We start from the raw sequence: 21,917 nt of genomic DNA, 5'->3' as shown, positions 1-21,917 counted from the left end.
ATTCTTTTTCTCTCGAAGATTCAAATCAGATTTTTCGATTAATTTTTCAACGCTTTTAATAAACTTCTTAACAATAACCGACTTTTCTTTAAGCTGTTACGTCTAATTATCGATAGAGAACTATGTTAAAGAAGTACAATTAGCTACTATATAATTAGTGCCTTACGGTTGAATACGTATGCTATTCAAGAAATAATACACTGTAGGTGAATGTAAACCAATGATCATAGACTAAAACTTTATTGCTAAACTCCGCTCATTGATAAATAATTCCATGATTAAAACAATATCAATTGAATTGTTTGCCATTCATTGTGACTAATATGCTGTCGCTAAACAAACAAACAAAAAAACATCGTGGCATCAACAACTCCTTCTTCTTTAAAAAACTTCAAACAAATTTGTTTCAGGTTTCTAACCAATTGAATGTTTGTTTGTTTTGATTAGTCATTATAATTACTCAGAGAAAAAAAACAACAAACAAAAGATATTAGAACAAAGCAAAGTAGATTGATCAAAGAACAATTAGATCAACTGAAGCTAGACCTGTCAAAGTAATCTTTTGAGCCTGTCCTCAACGTGCAATCGGAAGTCTATTCATGTTTCAAAACCTCATGTAGTAACAAGTGGCAAATCTACTTTGAAAATTCAAGAGGCTATTATCAATGCAAAAAGGGTTTTACGAAAATTGGAATAAAACCGTAAATCTTTAAAATCTCATAACTCAAAGCTTAAGCTTAAAACCGTTTTTTAATGATTGATTCCTCTTCTCTCTAAAAATAGAATTTATTATTTAAGACGGAATTGAATGTCGTTAAAATATACTGGATGACATTAATTCTAATAGTATAGAAAGCGGAATATATTTAGTCCAATTCTTACCAGTATAAACATTTTAACAAGTTATAATATTTTCATCTAATCTACGAAGGATTTATATCTCGAAATGGAAATAATACCAAACTTGTATTGAGCAAGCGATTTAATGGACCTGATAAAATTGATAGACGCTGTCCTTATTTTAATGAAGTAAGCTATTGTACTTAACGATTTGAAAGAAAGTGATAATTAATCAAAAATTAGATTTTTTGGAAAGGATTTAAACTTATAGGGAGAAAACGTAGTATAAGACACCTGATAAATATATTATTGTATTTTCCAACAATTACATTGTGAAAGAAAATATTTAAACAATCAAACTTTTAAATTATTAATACAAATAGCCTATACATACATATTTCTTCTACTTTTATTCATCTTCATCATCACTTTCAATAATTCTTTTTCTTTTCCTAGTTTCAGTTTCAGGTTCCACAGTTGAAGATTTTTCTCTATATTTAGCAGCACCTTCATCTTTTAATTTTTTTAATCTTTCAGCATTTGCTTTTAAATTTTCTTCATCATCTTCTACCTCTTCACCTTCTTCTTCCTCATCTTCATTATCATCATCAAATTCTTCAACTTCTTCTTCATCACCAGCTACAAAATCATCTTCTTCATCATATCCTTCTCCTAACCCAGCACCACCAACATCATCATCATCATCATCATCACCATAAGTTCTTGAAAATCTTTTATAAGAACTTTCTTTCAAACTTGGACTTTCTCCTCTTTCCCATTTTTCTTCTTCAATTCTCCTCTTGGCTTCTAATTGTTTTTTCATTTTTAATTTTCTTTTTTCATTTTCATCAGCTAATCTTTGTTGTTTTAATGGATCATCTTCTGTTATAGTATTTAAAATTTTATCTTTTGAATGAATGTTTTTCAAATTTTGTAATAATTTTTTATGTAAACTATTATTTGATGATGGAAATAAATTTATAATTTGATTAATTTGAGAATTTGATTGTAAAATTTCAAAATTTTCTAAAGAATTCACAAGGTAATTATCTGCTATTGGTAATGTTTTAACATCAAACATTTCTTCTCCAATTTTTAAACTTATTGATCCATCATCCCATTGAATAAAATGAGAATTTGATTGTTTTATAATTTCATCATTACCTGAATTATGATATCTCCATCTAATAGTAGTTTCATTTATTAATTTTTCAATAATTCTTTCATTATAAATTTGTTTTGAATTTAATTTTTTTAAAATTCTTTTTTCTTGATTTTCTTCAATTTCATTTTTAAATTCAATTGGATCAAATGGATGTGGTGAAATTTTTAAATTCATTGGAGTTTTTAAAATTTGAGTTTGTTCTGAAATTGAAGATATTGCATGACGTGGTAATGATATATCAAGTATTTTTTTCTGGGTTTCTTCTGGATATTCTTCTTCTTCTTCTTCAGATTGTGATAAATATGTGTTATTTCGTATTGATTGTGATTGTGATTGTTGTGTACGTTCAGTTTCACTTTGTTCATCATCATTATCTTCATCTTCTTCAACTATTTCTTCCTGTTCCCCACCATCTTCATCTCCAAATAAATCATCGAGTTCCTCTTTTAATTCCGATTCATTCTCTGGTTCGGACATTTAGTATTAGTTTGTTGTGAAATATAGTTTGGTTGTAAGTAATTTTTCAAAGAACAAAAAAAAAAATCAATTTTGTGCACCAATTCAATATCACAATTTCTGAACATATAGCTTCATACTTAAAAGTACAATATAAATAATATTATATATAAATTATAAATACATAAAACATACTAATACAACTACATAATTTAATTTATAAAATTTTACATTTAATTTATATCTTACTATTTTCAACTTTTGATATCAGATTTGTAGAAGGAGCAGTAACAACAATTGCAACAGGTTCTTTGTCTTCAATAACTGAATTTTCATTTAAAGATTTATCAATACTATTCCTATGATTCCCACCTCCTAACAATTTCTTTATAGGACTTATATCTCCATTCCCACTATTACCTGAACCATTATTTAATTTTAATTGTTGAAAATATAAATCATCAACATCTGAATTTATTTCATTTTCATCACTTAAATCATATTCTTCCATATCTGAATCAAATGGTATAGATCCTGTTACATTACTTTGATATCCTACAACTAAATCATCATGATTAACTGCTGAACTTAAACTTTTTGAATGTCTTCGACTAAATTTTGGTGGTAATTGTTGTTGTTGTTGTTGTTGTTGTTGTTGTTGTTGGTTTTGATGCTGCTGTTGTTGTTGCTGTTGATGGTTTTGCTGTTGGTTTGATTGTTTTAGTTGTGGTAATGCTTGTGGACTCGGCTGTTGTGATTGTTTTTCTTCTAATAGTATAGTTTGAGGTCCTTCTAATGGAGTTGTACTAGTAGATGTAACATCACTTTCAATTTGTTGTGTTTGTTGTAGTTGTTCCTCCTGCTGTTGCTGTTGTTTTTGTGATAGTGAAGTTGTAGATGAAGGTTTCATAGTATGAGTAGGTAATAATTTATAAGCATATTGAATTAAAAATTCAACAACAATTTGACTTAATGCATATTCATCAGGATCTAAATCATGATTTGGATGAGATAAAATTGAAGGTTGAAAAATTGCTGCTAAATTTCTTGAACTCATTAAATTTTCTTTTGAATGATTTTGAACCATTGCTAATAAATCTAAAATATAAAATAATAATTGTTTTGAAGAATTTGGTAAATCATTTACTAAAATTTTATATTCTTCTATAGCTGAATGAACATCTCTTGTTAATTTTTTATAATTTTTAGATTTTTTTTTGTTTTTTATTAATATACTTTCTTCACTTGGTTGTTGTGGAAGTGATGGTTGTTGATGAATTGTTTCTTGATTTTGTGATTGCAATTGAGATTGTGAATTAGATTGAGACTGCGACTGAGATTGAGATTGATATTGTGACTGTGATTGAGAATGTGATTGTTGTATTGATTCATCATTTCCATTTAATCTTCCCATATTTGCTTCAGTTAATAATTGAGTTGAATCTAAAACATCTTCCTCATTACTTGTTGTAGTTTTTAAATTTTTTGAAGGATTTTCAGCTTTATATTTCATATAACTTATTATTCTTGTTTTATTTTTTAAAGGATCTCTAAACTCATCATACATATTTAAAGGAATTAAAGGTTCAGGTAATGCATTAAGATATCTTCTTAAAATTGAAGCAGCATCATGTACAGTATAACCATCCCAATTTAATTTCTTACCATAAGTTGGTGGAGTATTAAATATAACTTGTAAATCTTTAATTCTTCTTGATGAACCTCCTACTCTAAATATACCTTCAACAGTTAAACCATTTTTCTTTAAAAATACACCACATTTTGCAACTACAATTGGAATCTGACCATATTGTAAACCATCAGATTGATCACCTGTTAAAATTGAAATTTTAGCACATGCTTCATTTAAAGCTTGTTGTAATGGTACACCAAAATATTTAGAATTTTCATCAACTAATGAATTATTTTGTAAAAAACAATCTCTTTGTTGTCTTAAACTATTTTCTGATTGATTCAAAGAATTAGACCTTATTCTTGATACATTATTTGTTGATCTTGATTTATGATTTAATAAAGGACGTAAAAAATCTGATTGATTTGTAGTTGAAGTTGTTGGTGATGTACCTAGATATTGTTGTTGACCGAAAGTAGGAGATTCTTGTTGTTGTTGTTGTGGGTGTTGCTGTGAATGAGATTGATTACCATTATTGGGTATATTTAAAGGACTATGAGGTTGTGGTATTGATTGATTATTACTATTATTGTGATTATTAAATAATTTTGTAGGTGATCTTGAAATTGAATCATTATCACTTATATCATTTACAGAATCATTTGATAATAAATGTGAACGTTTTAAACTTTTTGCCCAACCAAATATAGATCCCCTATTATTTGGGGATGATGAATGACTCATGAAAGGATGTTGTAGCTTTCAGGTGATGAGATGTATAAGTTAGGTTGATTTTGGAGGTGCTTAACGCGCTGGATACTTGTGATTAATGTATTTATCAGTCGATAATTTGATGTTTTAAAACAATTTTGAAACTAATCTGAAAAATGGAGTGAATAAAAAGACCTAAAAAAAAAAATTGTACAGTACTTAAAAATCGAATAAAGGGATTCTCTAATTAAAATGACAAGTATATTGAATCAAATGACGTTTCTCTTAAGTGTTTTTCTTGATGATGGTATTGACTATGATGACGATTATAGTTGAATGAAAGTTATTGCTAAACTACAGTTAATATTAATTTTTTTTGTTGATTGTTGATAAAAATATAAAAAAGTAAAAAAGATAAAAATTTATTTTTAGTACAAGTTAGTTTATACTGTACTATAGTATTGTAATACAAAACGTAAAATATTAGTGTTTGATATAAGAATACTGTATATAAGAAACAGTAGTGTATAGTTTACAAAATAAGTTCTAGATTTATTATTCTGGGGGGTCCAAAATTTTATTTTTATTTATTTATTCTTCAGCCATCTTTTATTTAAATTAATAAATTAATGATGATGATGATGATGTTGATCATTTTTTATATATGAAACAGCAAGAAGTGGAATAAAGAAAAGTTGTACTACAAAGTCAAAGTAAAATTTCATGTAGAACGTTATGTCACTGCTGATCTTAATGACATATCATTACTTCTAATCATACAGTCAATTATATTTGACACCGATAATCCTCCCCTATTAAAGTTGAGGCTATAATCTATTTACAAAAATTAAGTCTAATTAACGTTAGGTTTCATGATACAAAAGCTTAGTTTTACTCTACTTTACACTTTTTTTCTTTAGACTAGGTAACAAACACGTCAACAAAATCAACAAAATCTTGAGTATAAACTGTTTTATTAATCTTTTTTATTGACATCAAAGTAAAGTTTACGGTCTAATATTTATGCCAAAGCGAGGTCGATCTCGCTTTAACTTTGGTACGTAAATTAAAGTTTTTTTGTACCACTACACACAAATTTTAGTCTAAAAACTTTTGCTTAAAAAAAATCTTAATTCAAATTTATTTTGAAGACGCGTTTCAACTATCAATATTAATTTGTCAAGTAAAAATCTAAAAGTTTAACAATATTAACACATTTTGAACCAAACTTAATACTAGGAAAGGAAAGTTGTGAATAGGACTGTATTTTAAGTTTCACACATGTCTCAAAGTATAATTGGTAGATTTATCATAGCTCTCGTTGAAATATCGACAAACAAATCACTCTTACTTGACCAATCTGATGAACTTTGAGTTGGTTTTAACGTATTTGAAATAGCTAAATCCAAAAGTCTAACAAGTTGTCATATATAATGCTAATCAGGGTTTTTGCTTCACTTATTCGACTTTCCTCAATCTACTAACTCTTAACAATCTATTTTGTAATTGTAGTTAGCATGATCGGTGAGTCGAAATTTCAGTTTAAAAATTTTTGAAAATCAATTTCAAAATTGGATGAAATTCGAACCAAATTTATTCATTTTCAAGTTCCGTTATAATTCCTTCAGGTCTTGATTGATTTTTTTTTAATTTCTAAAAGTATTCTTGCACAACATCCGTACACAAAACACAAAAACTACTAGACCTGTTATTAAAATTTGAAATGTGGAGAAAAGAGTACAAATTGAAAAATAGTAACTATCATCATATATTTGAGAATGCAAGTTTTAAACCTCTCTTTCTCATGTTTCTGGTTAAAGGTTTATTTCAGTGCATTCGAAATAGACAAGAAATGGGTTATTCCCTCTAAGCTTTTCATTTTATGGTAGAGGCCAATGAAGACATCAGAAGCTGTTTATAATAGAAGAAATTGACCCAAATGGTTCGGACAGAAAATGGACCATTTTGTTTACTCAACTTTCATCTTGAAACACAGTATCATTCAAACTTTTCCAACTAAAATTGCAACAGACATCTTTCGAAATGCTCAAAGTGAACTAACGAACCTAGTTGATTATTACTTGGATTTCCAAAAAAAAATCAATCAAGTTCAAACCAAAACGTCTGCCCTCTTTTCAAAAAATTATTATTAATAAACCTTAGGCTCATTTCCAAGTCTGAAACCCTCTTCGAATTTGTTTGTAGATATGAATTCTATTTTCTTCGGAAATGTCTCAAGCATTCTCACATACAATTTTAAGTTTTGATTTTACGAATCCCTCTGAAAAAAAGAAAAAAAAAAAATCAGTATTAATCTCGGTTAATCAAAACATATTCGATTCAAAACTAATGAATTTAATAAAACCAACAAGACTATTGTTATTAGGAGCTCCAGGATCAGGTAAAGGTACCATATCCAAAAGACTACTAGATAATTTCAAACAATTAAAATCAATTGCTTCTGGAGATGTATTAAGATCACAAATTTCTCAAAAAACTTCAATAGGATTAAAAGCTGAATCATATTTAAAATCAGGAAGTTTAGTACCTGATTCAATTATGATTAATTTAATAACAAATCAATTACAAAATCAAAATTTATTACATTCAAATTCAAATTGGTTATTAGATGGTTTTCCAAGAACTTTTAATCAAGCAAAAGAATTAAATCATGTATTAGATGAAAACCAAAGTAATTTAAATTTAGTTATTGAATTAAATGTTGATCAAAATATAATATTAAAAAGAATAGAATCAAGATATGTACATTTACCAAGTGGAAGAATTTATAATTTAGATTATAATCCACCAAAAGTTCCATTTAAAGATGATATTACTGGAGAACCTTTAACTAAAAGAGAAGATGATACAGCAGAAGTATTTTCAAAAAGATTAATTAAATATAATGAAGAGATTCAACCAATGAGACAATATTTTCAAAAATTAGGTATATGGCATGAAGTTAGTGGAAATACAAGTGATATAATTTATCCAAAAGTTGAAAAATTAGTGATTTCTGATATCTAATAGTGCTACCAAATTTTGAAATAGATTTCTAGTATGATAGATAAATGATAGATGATTTAGATTTACAATTATATAGACCATCCATAGCAAACACGTAATATAACACACAACCACACGCGTTTCAAACATAATGAAATTCTATATTGATGATTTACCAGTACTATTTCCTTATCCAAGAATATACCCTGAACAATATGCATATATGAGTGATATCAAAAAGACATTAGATGTTGGAGGAAATTGTATATTAGAAATGCCTTCAGGTACTGGTAAAACAGTATCATTATTATCATTAACAATAGCTTATCAAATACATTATCCTGAACATAGAAAAATAGTATACTGTTCACGTACAATGTCAGAAATTGAAAAAGCATTAATTGAATGTCATAAATTAATGGAATATAGAGCAAATGAATTAGGATATGTTGAAGAATTTAGAGGATTGGGGTTAACAAGTAGAAAAAATTTATGTTTAAATCCTTTAATATCTAGAGAAAAAAAGGGTAATGTTGTTGATGAAATGTGTAGACGTGTAACAAATGGTCAATTAAAAGAAAAAATTGAAAGAGGTATTGTAACTCCTGAAATGGAAGAAAAAGATCCTGAAAAATATTCTTTATGTTCATATCATGAAAAATTATATGAATATGATCAACATGATTTAATACCTGCAGGAGTATATTCATTTGATGCATTAATAAAATATTGTAAAGAACAAGGTACATGTCCTTATTTTACAGTACGTAGAATGATACCATATTGTAATTTAATAATTTATTCATATCATTATTTATTAGATCCTAAAATTGCTGATAGAGTTTCAAGAGAATTATCAAAAGATAGTATTATAATATTTGATGAAGCACATAATATTGATAATGTTTGTATAGAATCATTATCATTAGATTTAACTGAAGATTCATTAAAAAGAGCAACAAGAGGTGCAAATAAATTAGCTGATGCAGTTGATGAAATGAAAATTCAAGATAGTGAAAAATTACAAAATGAATATGAACAATTAGTTGAGGGATTAAGACAAGCTGAAGTTGATAGACAAGAAGAATTATTTATGTCAAATCCAATACTACCTCAAGATTTATTAGATGAAGCTATACCAGGAAATATAAGAAAAGGAGAACATTTTATATCGTTTCTAAAGAGATTTATTGAATATTTAAAAACAAGAATGAAAGTTTTACATGTTATAAGTGAAACTCCAACAAGTTTTTTACAACATTTAAAAGAATTAACTTATATTGATAAAAAGCCTTTAAGATTTTGTACTGAAAGGTTAAGTTTGCTAGTAAGAACTTTAGAATTACAAGAAATTGAAGATTTTAATGCTTTAAAAGATATTGCAACTTTTGCTACATTAGTTTCAACTTATGATACTGGTTTTCAATTAATTTTAGAACCTTTTGAAACTGAAGGTTCGACTGTTCCAAATCCCATATTACATTTTACATGTCTTGATGCATCGATTGCAATAAAACCAGTATTTGAAAGATTTTCATCAGTTATTATTACATCTGGTACTATTTCACCATTAGATATGTATCCAAAAATGTTAAATTTTCAAACTGTTATACAAGAATCTTATGCAATGACATTAGCAAGAAGATCTTTTTTACCATTAATTATAACAAAAGGATCAGATCAAGTTTCAATTTCTTCAAGATTTGAAATTAGAAATGATCCTTCAGTTGTTCGAAATTATGGTTCATTATTAATTGAATTTGCCAAGATAACACCAGATGGTATGGTTGTTTTTTTCCCATCATATTTATATATGGAATCAATTATATCAATGTGGCAAACAATGGGAGTATTAGATGAAGTTTGGAAACATAAATTAATATTAGTTGAAACTCCAGATGCTCAAGAAACTTCATTAGCTTTAGAAACTTATAGAAAAGCTTGTTCAAATGGTAGAGGTGCAATATTATTATCTGTTGCTCGTGGTAAAGTATCTGAAGGTATTGATTTTGATCATCATTATGGTAGAACAGTACTAATGATTGGTATTCCTTTCCAATATACAGAATCAAGAATTTTAAAAGCAAGATTAGAATTTATGAGAGATCATTTACAAATTAAAGAAAATGATTTTTTAAGTTTCGATGCAATGAGACATGCAGCACAATGTTTGGGAAGAGTTTTAAGAGGTAAAGATGATTATGGAATTATGATATTAGCAGATAGAAGATTTGCAAGAAAAAAAAATCAATTACCAAAATGGATTGCTCAAGCTTTAAATGATTCAGATACAAATTTATCTACAGATATGGCTTTGGCTACATCAAAAAAATTTTTAAGAAGTTTAGCTCAACCTTCAAATCCAAAAGATCAGGAGGGAGTTTCAGTATGGAATATTGATCAATTAGAAAATTATCAAAAACAATTTAATAAAATGGAAATATTAGAAGAAAAACAAAATGAAATTTCAAAAGCTGAAATTGGTGAACCTAATGTTAATGATGATAATGATTTTATGGATTTAGATGACGCAGATATAGAATTATTGTAATTTTAATTATTTATTTAACTGTATAAATATATTTAATGATTTAAATACTCGGAAAAATTAAAAGAATTGTGAGATCTGTAGATGTCATTAGTATTGGAGATAACATGTACCAAAATTAAAATAGGAATAGTAGGACAAGAACCTGATATAATACCAATAAATTACTATCAGAATGGTATATACTTTCCACCTCAATTTGAATTAAATGATCATGCCATAACACAGTCACAAAGAAATGAAATCATCAATAATCTACTACCGGAAAATAAAGAAATAATATATGATTACAATAAAATCAATTGGTTACCATTAAGAGAATCAAAAGTTTCAAAACAATTATTACAGAAATTAATTCATCAAGTACTTTATGAAAATCTGTATTTTCCCAGAACAGTGTTGGTTATTGATCATGATTTTTCAAATATTTTAAAATTAAATATCGAGGAGATACTAAAAGGTCTCCAAGCTAAAACCGTTAATTTCATACCTTCTTCAGTTTTAACTGTATTAGGTTCAAATAAAAGAGATGGATTAGTCATATATTATTCAATTGAATGTGTTAAAATTTATCTGATTATTGATTTAAGACAAATTAGTGTAGTTGAAGATTTAAGAGTTAATGAACTAAATCATAATAATACAGTAATACAAGAATTAATTAATAAAGTAATTGATAGTTCTCCAATAGATATACGAAAACTGTTAAAAGATAATATAATTATAATTGGTGATAATATAGCTCCCAAATATAGTTTAGATTGTTGGACATCTGCATCAATTTATGGTCTTCATTTAAATCAAAATTTATGAATATTTACAAAAATATCATCAATATTAGAATCAATTAAATCAACTGTTGATTGTTGATCTGATTCAACACGTCCAATTAAATTTGACCAATGATCTGTTCTAGTCCACCAAGATCCTTTTTTAACATTATTTGATTCAACATTACCATCTTCTTCAGATTTTTTTTCATCATCAATTAATTTAAATTCAAATTCTAAAATTTTACACAATGAATCTTCTTCAATAGTTTTATTTTCTTGATTTAATGGGAAAGATTTAGGAATATTTGCAATTGGAATATTTTTTAAATTTAATTCTTTATTTATATTTGAATTTAAAGGTTTTAACATATGAGGTTGAATTGGTACATTTACAAGGGGATAATTTATTTCATTTAATAAAGTTGGAAAATATAATTCTTCAAATTCTAATGTTGGTGAAGCTTCATAAAATTCTTCACTTGATAAACTTTGTTCTTGATCAAGATCAATATTTTCTTTTGAAATTGAATTATTTGTAAGTATTTGATCATTTCTAGTTGTAGATTTGACATTATTAGTGTTTGTATTTGGTAAATAAAAAAAAGTATTTGAATTAACTTTTCTTAATGGTGTTTGAATTGATTGTTTTTGATTATTATTATTTTCAATTGATTTAGAATCACTTGAATTGATATTTTCATCAAACATTCTCTTGTTTTGGTTGTTGTTGGCTGTAAAAGATATAAATAAAAAGTTAAGTTGGTTGCAAATTTACAAAATTATTTTAATATGCTACTGCGTATATTAATTTAATTTTGTTAGACCAACAATACACACTACAAATACATCATATCAAAACATCAAAAACATCATGGATTGAGTAGTTTACTTATATAATCTTGTATATATACCAAATCATTCTCCAATTTATCATTTAAATGTTGTAATTGTTTTAAATTACTTATTAATAATGTTGATTCTTGTTTATATTTCATTATTTCATCAATTTTTTGTTCTTTCAGTTTGTTTGAAGTTTGGGGTTCATCTACTTCATTAATGATCTCTACCTTCGTTTCAATAACTTCATCGTTTGTTTCCTCATATACCGCCAGCATCAATAAATTAAGTGTTCAGCTATACAGCAAATTATCTCGAGACAAATAAAAATCGGATATTTACGATCTTCTAATAATTTTTTTGTTGATAAGAGAGTGACCATATTATTTTTAACTTTACAGCCGACTTAGCTGAAATCAGCACTATATACTCGTACAAACCTCAATTGAAACCAATATACACATAAAAATATACATAAACACATATATAACAACAGAACATGTCTTGGGGAGGGTTTAAAAAAGCAATAAATAGAGCTGGAGCATCAGTAACAGTTAAAAATGTTGATAAAACAATGGATAAAGATTTTGATATAGAAGAAAGAAGATTTAAAACTTTAAAAACAGCAGGAGATAAATTACAAAAATCATCAAAATCATATTTAGATAATATAAGAGCTGTTACAAAATCTCAAGTTACAATTAGTGAAATTGTAAGTAATTTATATGAAGAATCAAAACAAGGTTCATCAGCATATTCAACAGTTGGAACATATTATAAACAATGTGTACAAGAATTTGATGAAGAAACAGTAAAACAATTAGATGGACCATTTAGAGAAACAGTATTAGATCCAATAAGTAAATTTGCTCATTATTTTATTGAAATTGAAGAAGCTTTAAAAAAAAGAAATCATAAAAAATTAGATTATGAACAATGTAAATCAAAAGTTCGTAGATTAATTGATAAACCTTCAAAAGATGCAACAAAATTACCAAAAGCTGAAAAAGAATTATCATTAGCAAAAGAAATATATGAAGAATTAAATGATCAATTAAAAAATGAATTACCTCAATTAATAAGTTTAAGAGTTCCATTTTATGATCCATCATTTGAAAGTTTAGTTAAAATTCAATTAAGATTTTGTACTGAAGGTTATTCAAGATTAGCTCAAATTCAACAATATTTAGATCCAAATAGTAGAGATGATTATGCTAATGGATTATTAGATGGTAAAATTGATGAATTATTAGGACAAATGCAAACTTTAAGTATAACTTCATTAGGTGTTAAATAGTACTTTTTAAAACTCTTTGTATTAATAAATTAATAATAATGATTGAAGGAAATGTTTTGAAATTGTAGATAATTGATAACATAGTAAGTCTGTATTGGTTTCAGATTCTTCCATAGCCCCGTCAATTATTACTCATCTAAAATTTCATGAAATTGGATCCACAATTTACGAGAAATACTACCCAAAATAAAACTAAAAAGTGTAAAGTATATATAAGGCTAACAGTTCGTCGAATAATACTATCTCTGATAAATTCTATTCAATTTCTCTTCAACTCAACTTAAAGCTAAAGATACAATGCCTACTTTATATACTGGACCAACAGGTAATGGAAGAAAACCAACAATTTTAATTAAATTATTAAATGCACCAATTGATATTCATTTATTTGAATGGCCAACAAAGGAAATTAAACAACAATGGTATTTAGATTTAAACCCCAATGGTACTCAACCAACATTAGTTGATGACTCAAAAAATTTAAAATTATTTGAAAGTAATGCTTTATTACAATATATTGCTGTGAATTATGATAAAGATCATAAATATTATTATTCAGAATCAGATAATTTTAATTTATATTGGGAACAATATACATGGTTATATTATCAAGGATGTCAATTTGCTGCTTTTAATTTAGCAAGAGCAATAACTCATATAAATGAAGGTCATAATGATAAATTTACTGAACAAGATGTTATAAAAGGTTTTAAACAAATTTATGAAATTTTAGAAAATCAATTAATCAAAAATAAATCAGGTTGGTTAATTGGTAATAAATTTACAATAGTTGATATTTCATTTGGTTGTGGTAATCATAGAAGAATTGAAAAATCAACAAATACTAATTTTGATATTAAAAATTTTGATACATTATATCCAAATGTTGTTAAATGGTATAATAATTTTTTATCAATTGATGGTATAAAGGAAATACTTGATAAAAAATGAATAAATGAAGATATCTCTCATGAAATGGCTGTACATCTAATTGACAATTAACATTTATGACAAAGACTCTTTTGATCTATCAATCAATCCATCTCTATTTTGTATTATTTTAAAGTTAAAGTTGTTTCGGTCTTATCGATATTAAATTTTAAAGTTAAAGATCAAGAAAAAAAATTATATTGAAAAATAATATTGAATTTTGAACCAATCAGAGTAATGTACTCTTTTTGCAAATAACCAAGGGATATAAAGAGGATATGCTTGTATGAAATAATTGTCTTAACGTGAGGTCTTGTCAACTGTTTCGAAAGTGAGATTTAGCTAAGAATATAGGTGGCTAATTTACTTTAATAGGGTTATATTGAGGAATAGGAATTATGGAACCAAATTAAAGGGCTGAAACTTTTTGTTTTAAGGTTTTTTTGTAACCACCTCCTAAAGTACAAACTATCTTTTAAACTTTCTTGTTTTTAGTCTCCAAATCAACCAAAAACCCCATTTAAGTTACTCCATCTTTCTGATTATACAATATCTAAGTGAACAAATCAAAAGTTGGCTATTTGAAATGGTAAGTTTCACCTAGTAAGCTTTGATTCTTTACTGTAAATCGACCTTACTCATCTACTTCTCTACTTCTTCTCTTTGTCTCTTCTCGTATTTGATTGATCAAATAGATAAAAATGTAAATTAATGCAAGATTTCATATTTTGTAAGTAATTTTTTATTTGTGAAATATTCTCACCAAACAAAATGAACGAACAAACAAACAAATACCAAGTGGTTCACTTTGTCAGTTCAATCAAAACAACCTTGAAGAGTATGGATGATGTCATGAAGATAGACGGGCTGAGCATGTTTGATCTTATGAGTTCTTGGTAATCGATTTCGACCTATTGGAATCTTCCTTTAATTATTCTGATTTTATACTCAAATATTATGTTTCAATTTATTATATTCTGGGCATATGTATAATCTTAAAATTATATACAAATTTAAAATAGAAAAATTTTATTATTTTATAAGATTTATAAATATATATAAGATTAATGATGATACCAGGATTTATAAAAAATTAAATTTTAGGGATTCTATTCAAAAGATTCTTTAAATTTAGTTGATTTACTACCTTTATATTCCAATCCAATCTCATCCTCATTATCCAGTCCAACCTCATCCTATTTTTTAGTTCAGTTTGGCCTTCAATTTACCAAATCATAGCTCATAATGGATTCAACTGATGAAAATAGTATTCCAATTGATATTCAAAAAGAATGGGAAAGTTCAAGAAATACAAAATATCAATGGATAAGTTGTATATTTAGTTTAATAGTATTTTTAATTCATGGTATAATATTTTTTTGGATTCCTAGACATTTAAGACAAAAAAGATTCATTAAATCAAATAGATTTAAACCAATTTTTATTTTATATAATATTTGGAATACTTTTAATTATACTTTATCATTTAAAATTCGAAAAAAAGTTATATATTTCAAACCAAGTATATTAATATTATTTTTATTTTATATTTTGTTAAATACAAGATTATGTTATCAATATACTCTGGATATAACTTATATCCCCAAATATATGGTATTAGCTAAAAGATGGGCAAGAATTGGTATTGCTCAAGTTCCAGTTGTATTTTTATTAATTACAAAAGGTGATTTTATAACAGGTATAACTGGTTTAACTTATGAAAGAACTACTTTTTTACATATTTGGTTTTCATTTATGATGTTTGTTTTAATTACTTTTCATGTTACAGTTGTAAGTTATTATTGGGCAAGACCTCAATATGAAGATTTACATCCAAAATATCCCAAAAATGCTTATGGTATAATTGCTTATATCACTTTTGTATTTTTAGCTTTGGGGAATATAAAAATTATAAGAAAATATGCTTATGATTATGCAATGGTTCATCATAGAACTCAATCTTTTATAATGTTATTAATGGCTTTTTTCCATAATGATAGTACTAAAGCAATGGTTGTTGTTGGTGTTCATTTATTAGTTATTGATAAAGTTGTAGGAAGAATTTATGGAATAATTCATTCAAAAAAATCACCAACTAAAGGTTGGTCAACTTTTGAAATTTTAGATGATGAAATTATAAAAATTTCAATCCCTATTAAAGTTAATAAAAATTTTAATCCAAATTCTTGGTTTGGTTTAATAAAATTTAAATATGGAAATTGGAAAGCTGGTCAACATATTTATTTTAATGTTCGAAAAATTGATTTTTTTCAACATCATCCTTTTACAATTTCAAGTTTATCTGAATCTGGGAAGATGGTTTTGATAGTACGTAAAAAAAATGGTTTCACTGAGAAAATGTTTGAAAAAGTTTCTACTTTAATCGAAAAACAATTGAAAGGTGAAGAAGAATTGATGGATTATATCACTTGGTATAGACCAAAATTAGATAAAATTTTAAACGTATTTAGAAGAACCCTCAAGCTCAAGGAAATTAAAACAGATGAAATTCCAGAATATAGAAAAATTAAAAATCCAAATACTGTAATTTTAAAAGCTGCATTTAGAGGTCCTTCAGGTGCAAAATTTCAACCACTTATAACATTTGATTCAGTTGCTTTCTTTTGTGAAAATTTAGGTGCATCATTTATATTACCAGTTTGTTTAGATTTATTACAAAACATTGAAGCAAAAGAAATTTCAAAAGATTATTTATTTAGACCTGATAAACCAATTATATCAATATATTGGTCAATTCAACATTTTAAAACAATTAATTGGTATAATCATGTTATAAAAAAATTATTACCATTTATTGAATCAGGAAAATTATCTTTCAATGTATATATTGATCCATCAAACGAGATTCAAAATACAGAAATTGAACTTTCAAAACTTGAACCTGAAGAGCTTGTGAATAGTACAATGGATATATCAACAACAACAAATCCATTTAAAACAACATTAGTAAGTAAAACTAGTGAAATAACAACAGAAACTCAAGATATTTCCAAACTTGAATCCAATAATTCATCATCATCAGAAGAAATTGATTATACATTAATAAATAAAACCTACGCGTCATTAAATATAAATCAACAATTAAATAATCATATATCAAATTTAAAAATTTCAGATTCAAATGATGATAAAACTTTTAAATCTTTAGCTATATTAAGTTGTGGAGAAAATCATAAATTTGGTAAAGAAGTTGAATATAATTTACAAAATTATAGATGGATTAAAAATGCTCCAAATATTTATTTTTATAATGAATCTTATGATAGTTGAGGTTAGTTTTTGTTAAATAAGTAAGTAGTTGTTGTAATGATTATGGTGAATATTTATTTTTATGAATTTGATTAGGGATACCGCTTATTATTATACTCTACCGCTTAATACAAATCTTCAATTTTCTTTCTATTATTATCTTTCATTATCCTTATCAAATAGCGCCATCAACATTTGATTTAATATTTAACAGCTACAACTAACCAACCACACAACTTAGTAACTCATACATAACAATGTTTAACTCTGTATACCCAGCGTTAGAAGAATTAAAACAACCATTATCACAAGATCAATTAAATATACTAAAAAATCAATTAGATTCAGAACAACCAAAACCAACATCCCAAACTCAATTTAATTATGCATGGGGATTAATTAAATCAAATCAACATAGATTACAACAACAAGGTATTGATATCCTTGTGAAGCTATATAAACAAGAATCAGAAATGAGAAGAGAAATTTTATATTATTTAAGTTTAGGTTCTTTTAAAATTGGTGATTTTTCTAATGCAAAAAGATATATTGATTCTTTATTAAAAATTGAACCTGAAAATCAACAAGCTTTACAATTGAAAGATAATATTGATGATAAAATTACAAAAGAAGGATTAATTGGAATTGGAATTGCTGGTGGTGTTTTAGCTTTAGGTGTTGGAATTATTGGTGCTTTAGTTAGAAAAAATAGGAAATAAGAAAGACTCTGAGAATGATGTTTGAGTAAATTAATATATGAATGTAATATAGTGAAATTTGATTATGGGTTTAATGATAGATTTAATTGAAATTAGTTTATGAATTTTGTAAAATTTGGAACTCGAAAATTCTCTTTTCTTTTGATTTAACAATTGATGAATAAAGATGATTTGGGTAATAAAATAGCCAAAACAGTAATTGAAAAATTTAATAATTTGAAAATAACATCAGGTAAACCAATAATAAGATCAAATGGAATAAAAGAATGGACTGTATTAGCTAGTATTGTTGCAATAACTAATGATGAAATAACACCAATTACTTTAGCAACAGGTGTGAAAGTTTTACCCAATAAGGTCCGACAATATTCCAATGGTTTAATTGTTCATGATATGCATGCTGAAGTATTAGCTTTAAGATTATTTAATTTATTCTTACTTGGAGAACTGCAAAATCCTAATTCCAATTGGGTAAAATTAGAAGGTGAAAAATTTCAATTCAATAAAGAGATAAAATTAGCACTTTTTATAACTGAACCACCTTGTGGTGATGCATCAATGACTTATTTATCAAATAATTTAGAATCAAATGAACCTTGGGAATTGAGAGAAGGTGATTTAACATTTAATAGAGGTAGAAATAATTTTAATCAATTAGGTATTGTTAGAACAAAACCAGGTAGATCAGATAGTTTAATTTCATATTCAAAATCTTGTTCAGATAAAATTTGTTTAAAACAATTAATTGGGATATGTAATTCAATAACATCAACAATTTTCCAACCTATTTATTTGAATTATTTAGTTGTTAAAAATATTAATGAAGAAGATTTCAATCGTTGCTTTTTAAAAAGACTTGAGAGTGACCATCCATTAAAATTAATTACATATGATTTGGATATATATGAATTTAATAAATCAAATGATAAAGTTCCTTCACCATTATCATTATTATATATTTGTCCCTCCAATACAATTCAAATTTTAAATAATGGTGTTAAAAATGGTTCATATATAAAAAATAAACCTCCAAAACCTGGTGGTGAAAGCATTATTTGTAATCAAGGCTTAATCAAGAAATATCCTAAACGTATAAACTCAAAAAGCTATGATGAATTCAAAAGATCTAACATTGAAAGAGAAACATTAAAATTAAAAGGTCAATCAATCCTACAAAATTGGAAACATTCAGATGTAGATGACTTTAATTTATGAAATGACGTAACTAATGATATCAGTCAGATTCAGATTCAGAAGCTGAACCATCATCTTTTTCTTCTTGTTCTTCAAATTCTCTTAATTGATCTTTTTGATTTTGTTCCATTGATATAGCATATTCTGCACTTTCTAATAATTGTATTAATTTTTCATTATCTCGATTAACATAATTTATTGGTTTTAAACCATCTTTATCTTTAATCCTTGGATCTGATCCAGCATCTAATAAATTATCTATTATAAAATATCCATGATCTGGTTCATTTAAAGTATATTTTACTACTAAATGTAATGGAGTTTCTAAATTTCTATTTTGTGGATCAATTTCAACTCCTTCTATATCTAATACAATATCTATAAATTCCCAATTTCCTAAATTACATGCAATATGTAATGGAGTATTATTTGTAATTAATTCATTAGTATTATTTATTAATTCTGATAATTTAATTTGATCATTACCTAATTCTGATTTAATTTGTAATAAAAGCTCTGTATTATTTCTTCTAGCGGATTCTAGTATTTGTTCTTGATATGAAGCTCCTTCTATATGATTTTCTTCCGTCATTGTTGTTGTTGACCGTTGGTTTGACAACTTTTTGGCTGCGATCGTATTATTTTTGGAAATTCAATTTTGTTGCCGGAAATCTCGAAAAATTGATCTAAAAATTAACCAGAGAATTGATCGACAAAGTTTTAAAGCTACAAGTTTAATTGTATAGTTGTATATTGATGCGATTGTTTGGTAGAATGATTAAGATGCTTGTAGAGTTGTGAGCAATAACTCTTTCTAAAGTCTTGTTAATTTCAAGATCAATTGAGTTAAAGATTTAAAATATGAAACGCACAAAATTACCGATCAAACAAAATTTCTTGATCTTTTCAAATCTATTATCAAAACAATTGCTACTTACAACAAAAATACCTCAACAATAACTCAATAACTCAATGGTTGAATCAATAATATCTCCATCGATTTTAGCTTCAGATTTTGCAAATTTAGGATGTAGTTGTAAAAGAGTAGTTGAAACTGGAGATGTAAAATGGTTACATTTAGATGTAATGGATGGTCATTTTGTTCCAAATATTTCATTTGGTGCACCAATAATTGAAAGTTTAAGAAAAGAATTTCCCAAAGATGATGAAAAACCAATTGTATTTGATTGTCATATGATGGTTTCAGATCCAGAAGAATGGATAGAAGATATAGCAAAAGCTGGTGGAGATTCTTATACATTTCATTATGAAGCAACAAAAGATCCAAATTCAGTTATTGCAAAAATTAAAAAACATGGTTTAAAAGCAGCTATGGGTATAAAACCAAAAACTCCAATTGAAGAAGTATATCCATATGCAAAAGATTTAGATATGGTTTTAATAATGACTGTAGAACCAGGATTTGGAGGTCAAAAATTTATGAAAGATATGATGCCAAAAGTTGAAAAATTAAGAGAAAAATATCCACATTTAAATATTCAAGTAGATGGTGGATTAGGAAAAGATACTGTTGAACCAGCTGCTATAGCAGGTGCAAATGTTATAGTTGCAGGTACATCTGTTTTTAAAGCAAAAGATCCAAAAGAAGTTACAGAATTTTTAAAAAAAACAGTTGATGAAAGTATATTGGCTAGATCTAAATAAATTTTATAGATATAGACTTGTTTGAAATGAAATAAATATTAAAAAATCCCCTAATGAAATGAAATTCGGTATATTTTTAAAATGATTGTACTCCTAAAGTTGTACCTTCTGCATCTGGTAATACTAAAGGTCCATTTGTTTTATTCCTCTCTATTAAATCCCAAAGTGTCTTTTTAACTTTATCTAAATTTGTTTGTTTAATTTCATTATCAACTTTCATCATTATATCTTCTTCTTGTTTTTGAGTTAAATATTTTTGATTTCTTGCAATTTTTTTAGCTCTTTTATTTGATAATGTATTTGTTGTCATTTTACTGACTGGATTTGGTGTTTCACCTGTAAATAATGCTATTGCTCTTGAATCTGTTGGTCTTGGTGCTGTTGTTCCTCTTAATGCATATCGGGAAGTTGATGATCTTGTCTGTATACTATTTCTTGATGCTCTTTTTCTTCCTAATGATTTTGCATGACTTTGTGCCAACATTTTAATTTTAGGTTTATTCACTGCGTTTCTTCCGGCCATTATTATTATGTTATGTATGTGTTAAATGTTGTGTAAGTAAATGAATTTGATGCTTGATTTCACGGTGTCATCTCAATTAAAAAAATGTTTCTAATTATTTCTGATACAAGATCAGTTACACAAAATTAAGTAGATTGTGGACAGAATATTTTGCAATCAAACATGAACAAAACTCAAATAGTTTATTCAATTGGGTGTTGCAATTGTTTCTTGAGACTTCAATGGGAGAGTCAAGCTTTTGCTTTAGTCTGTATCAAATGATCTAATATAACTATTTTGTTGGTAAATTTGCAATCAAATTTGGATCAATACTCAAATTAAATTAAAAAAAGGTTTTAAAATCACTTAAA

The 21,917-nt window shown here is 26.3% G+C and overlaps 13 protein-coding genes across 13 annotated transcripts; 8 read left to right on the top strand and 5 right to left on the bottom strand. All coding sequences in view use genetic code 12, as the record gives it.

The window, feature by feature from the left end:
- Positions 1-1,249: 1,249 nt before the first annotated feature.
- KGF55_004426 (uncharacterized protein) lies at positions 1,250-2,482 on the bottom strand (the record flags this gene model as incomplete). The annotated part of the gene is made up of 1 exon (XM_051759328.1): positions 1,250-2,482. One exon carries the CDS (start codon positions 2,480-2,482, stop codon positions 1,250-1,252), a length of 1,233 nt encoding a protein of 410 aa, XP_051612986.1.
- A 217-nt stretch (positions 2,483-2,699) lies between these two features.
- On the bottom strand, positions 2,700-4,838 carry SAC7 (Sac7p; the record flags this gene model as incomplete). Its single annotated transcript, XM_051759327.1, has 1 exon — positions 2,700-4,838. The coding sequence occupies one exon, from the start codon at positions 4,836-4,838 to the stop codon at positions 2,700-2,702; it is 2,139 nt and encodes a 712-aa protein (XP_051612985.1).
- Positions 4,839-7,154: 2,316 nt separating this feature from the next.
- On the top strand, positions 7,155-7,832 carry KGF55_004424 (adenylate kinase; the record flags this gene model as incomplete). The annotated part of the gene is made up of 1 exon (XM_051759326.1): positions 7,155-7,832. One exon carries the CDS (start codon positions 7,155-7,157, stop codon positions 7,830-7,832), a length of 678 nt encoding a protein of 225 aa, XP_051612984.1.
- Positions 7,833-7,962: 130 nt separating this feature from the next.
- On the top strand, positions 7,963-10,362 carry RAD3 (TFIIH/NER complex ATP-dependent 5'-3' DNA helicase subunit; the record flags this gene model as incomplete). Its single annotated transcript, XM_051759325.1, has 1 exon — positions 7,963-10,362. The coding sequence occupies one exon, from the start codon at positions 7,963-7,965 to the stop codon at positions 10,360-10,362; it is 2,400 nt and encodes a 799-aa protein (XP_051612983.1).
- A 797-nt stretch (positions 10,363-11,159) lies between these two features.
- On the bottom strand, positions 11,160-11,840 carry KGF55_004422 (uncharacterized protein; the record flags this gene model as incomplete). The annotated part of the gene is made up of 1 exon (XM_051759324.1): positions 11,160-11,840. The coding sequence occupies one exon, from the start codon at positions 11,838-11,840 to the stop codon at positions 11,160-11,162; it is 681 nt and encodes a 226-aa protein (XP_051612982.1).
- Positions 11,841-12,468: 628 nt separating this feature from the next.
- On the top strand, positions 12,469-13,266 carry RVS161 (amphiphysin-like protein; the record flags this gene model as incomplete). The annotated part of the gene is made up of 1 exon (XM_051759323.1): positions 12,469-13,266. The coding sequence occupies one exon, from the start codon at positions 12,469-12,471 to the stop codon at positions 13,264-13,266; it is 798 nt and encodes a 265-aa protein (XP_051612981.1).
- Positions 13,267-13,563: 297 nt separating this feature from the next.
- On the top strand, positions 13,564-14,217 carry GST3 (Gst3p; the record flags this gene model as incomplete). Its single annotated transcript, XM_051759322.1, has 1 exon — positions 13,564-14,217. One exon carries the CDS (start codon positions 13,564-13,566, stop codon positions 14,215-14,217), a length of 654 nt encoding a protein of 217 aa, XP_051612980.1.
- A 1,224-nt stretch (positions 14,218-15,441) lies between these two features.
- On the top strand, positions 15,442-17,487 carry FRP2 (Frp2p; the record flags this gene model as incomplete). Its single annotated transcript, XM_051759321.1, has 1 exon — positions 15,442-17,487. The coding sequence occupies one exon, from the start codon at positions 15,442-15,444 to the stop codon at positions 17,485-17,487; it is 2,046 nt and encodes a 681-aa protein (XP_051612979.1).
- A 236-nt stretch (positions 17,488-17,723) lies between these two features.
- KGF55_004418 (uncharacterized protein) lies at positions 17,724-18,185 on the top strand (the record flags this gene model as incomplete). The annotated part of the gene is made up of 1 exon (XM_051759320.1): positions 17,724-18,185. One exon carries the CDS (start codon positions 17,724-17,726, stop codon positions 18,183-18,185), a length of 462 nt encoding a protein of 153 aa, XP_051612978.1.
- Positions 18,186-18,341: 156 nt separating this feature from the next.
- On the top strand, positions 18,342-19,400 carry KGF55_004417 (tRNA-specific adenosine deaminase; the record flags this gene model as incomplete). Its single annotated transcript, XM_051759319.1, has 1 exon — positions 18,342-19,400. One exon carries the CDS (start codon positions 18,342-18,344, stop codon positions 19,398-19,400), a length of 1,059 nt encoding a protein of 352 aa, XP_051612977.1.
- Positions 19,401-19,419: 19 nt separating this feature from the next.
- On the bottom strand, positions 19,420-19,971 carry KGF55_004416 (uncharacterized protein; the record flags this gene model as incomplete). The annotated part of the gene is made up of 1 exon (XM_051759317.1): positions 19,420-19,971. One exon carries the CDS (start codon positions 19,969-19,971, stop codon positions 19,420-19,422), a length of 552 nt encoding a protein of 183 aa, XP_051612976.1.
- Positions 19,972-20,351: 380 nt separating this feature from the next.
- Positions 20,352-21,044, top strand: KGF55_004415 (ribulose-phosphate 3-epimerase; the record flags this gene model as incomplete). Its single annotated transcript, XM_051759316.1, has 1 exon — positions 20,352-21,044. The coding sequence occupies one exon, from the start codon at positions 20,352-20,354 to the stop codon at positions 21,042-21,044; it is 693 nt and encodes a 230-aa protein (XP_051612975.1).
- Positions 21,045-21,120: 76 nt separating this feature from the next.
- On the bottom strand, positions 21,121-21,567 carry KGF55_004414 (uncharacterized protein; the record flags this gene model as incomplete). The annotated part of the gene is made up of 1 exon (XM_051759315.1): positions 21,121-21,567. One exon carries the CDS (start codon positions 21,565-21,567, stop codon positions 21,121-21,123), a length of 447 nt encoding a protein of 148 aa, XP_051612974.1.
- Positions 21,568-21,917: the final 350 nt, after the last annotated feature.

Source organism: Candida pseudojiufengensis (assembly GCF_024610245.1).
Source record: "Candida pseudojiufengensis strain CBS 10847 chromosome Unknown scaffold14, whole genome shotgun sequence".
Classification (NCBI taxonomy): domain Eukaryota; kingdom Fungi; phylum Ascomycota; class Pichiomycetes; order Serinales; family Debaryomycetaceae; genus Lodderomyces; species Lodderomyces pseudojiufengensis.
This window is presented reverse-complemented; position numbering and strand designations above follow the sequence as displayed.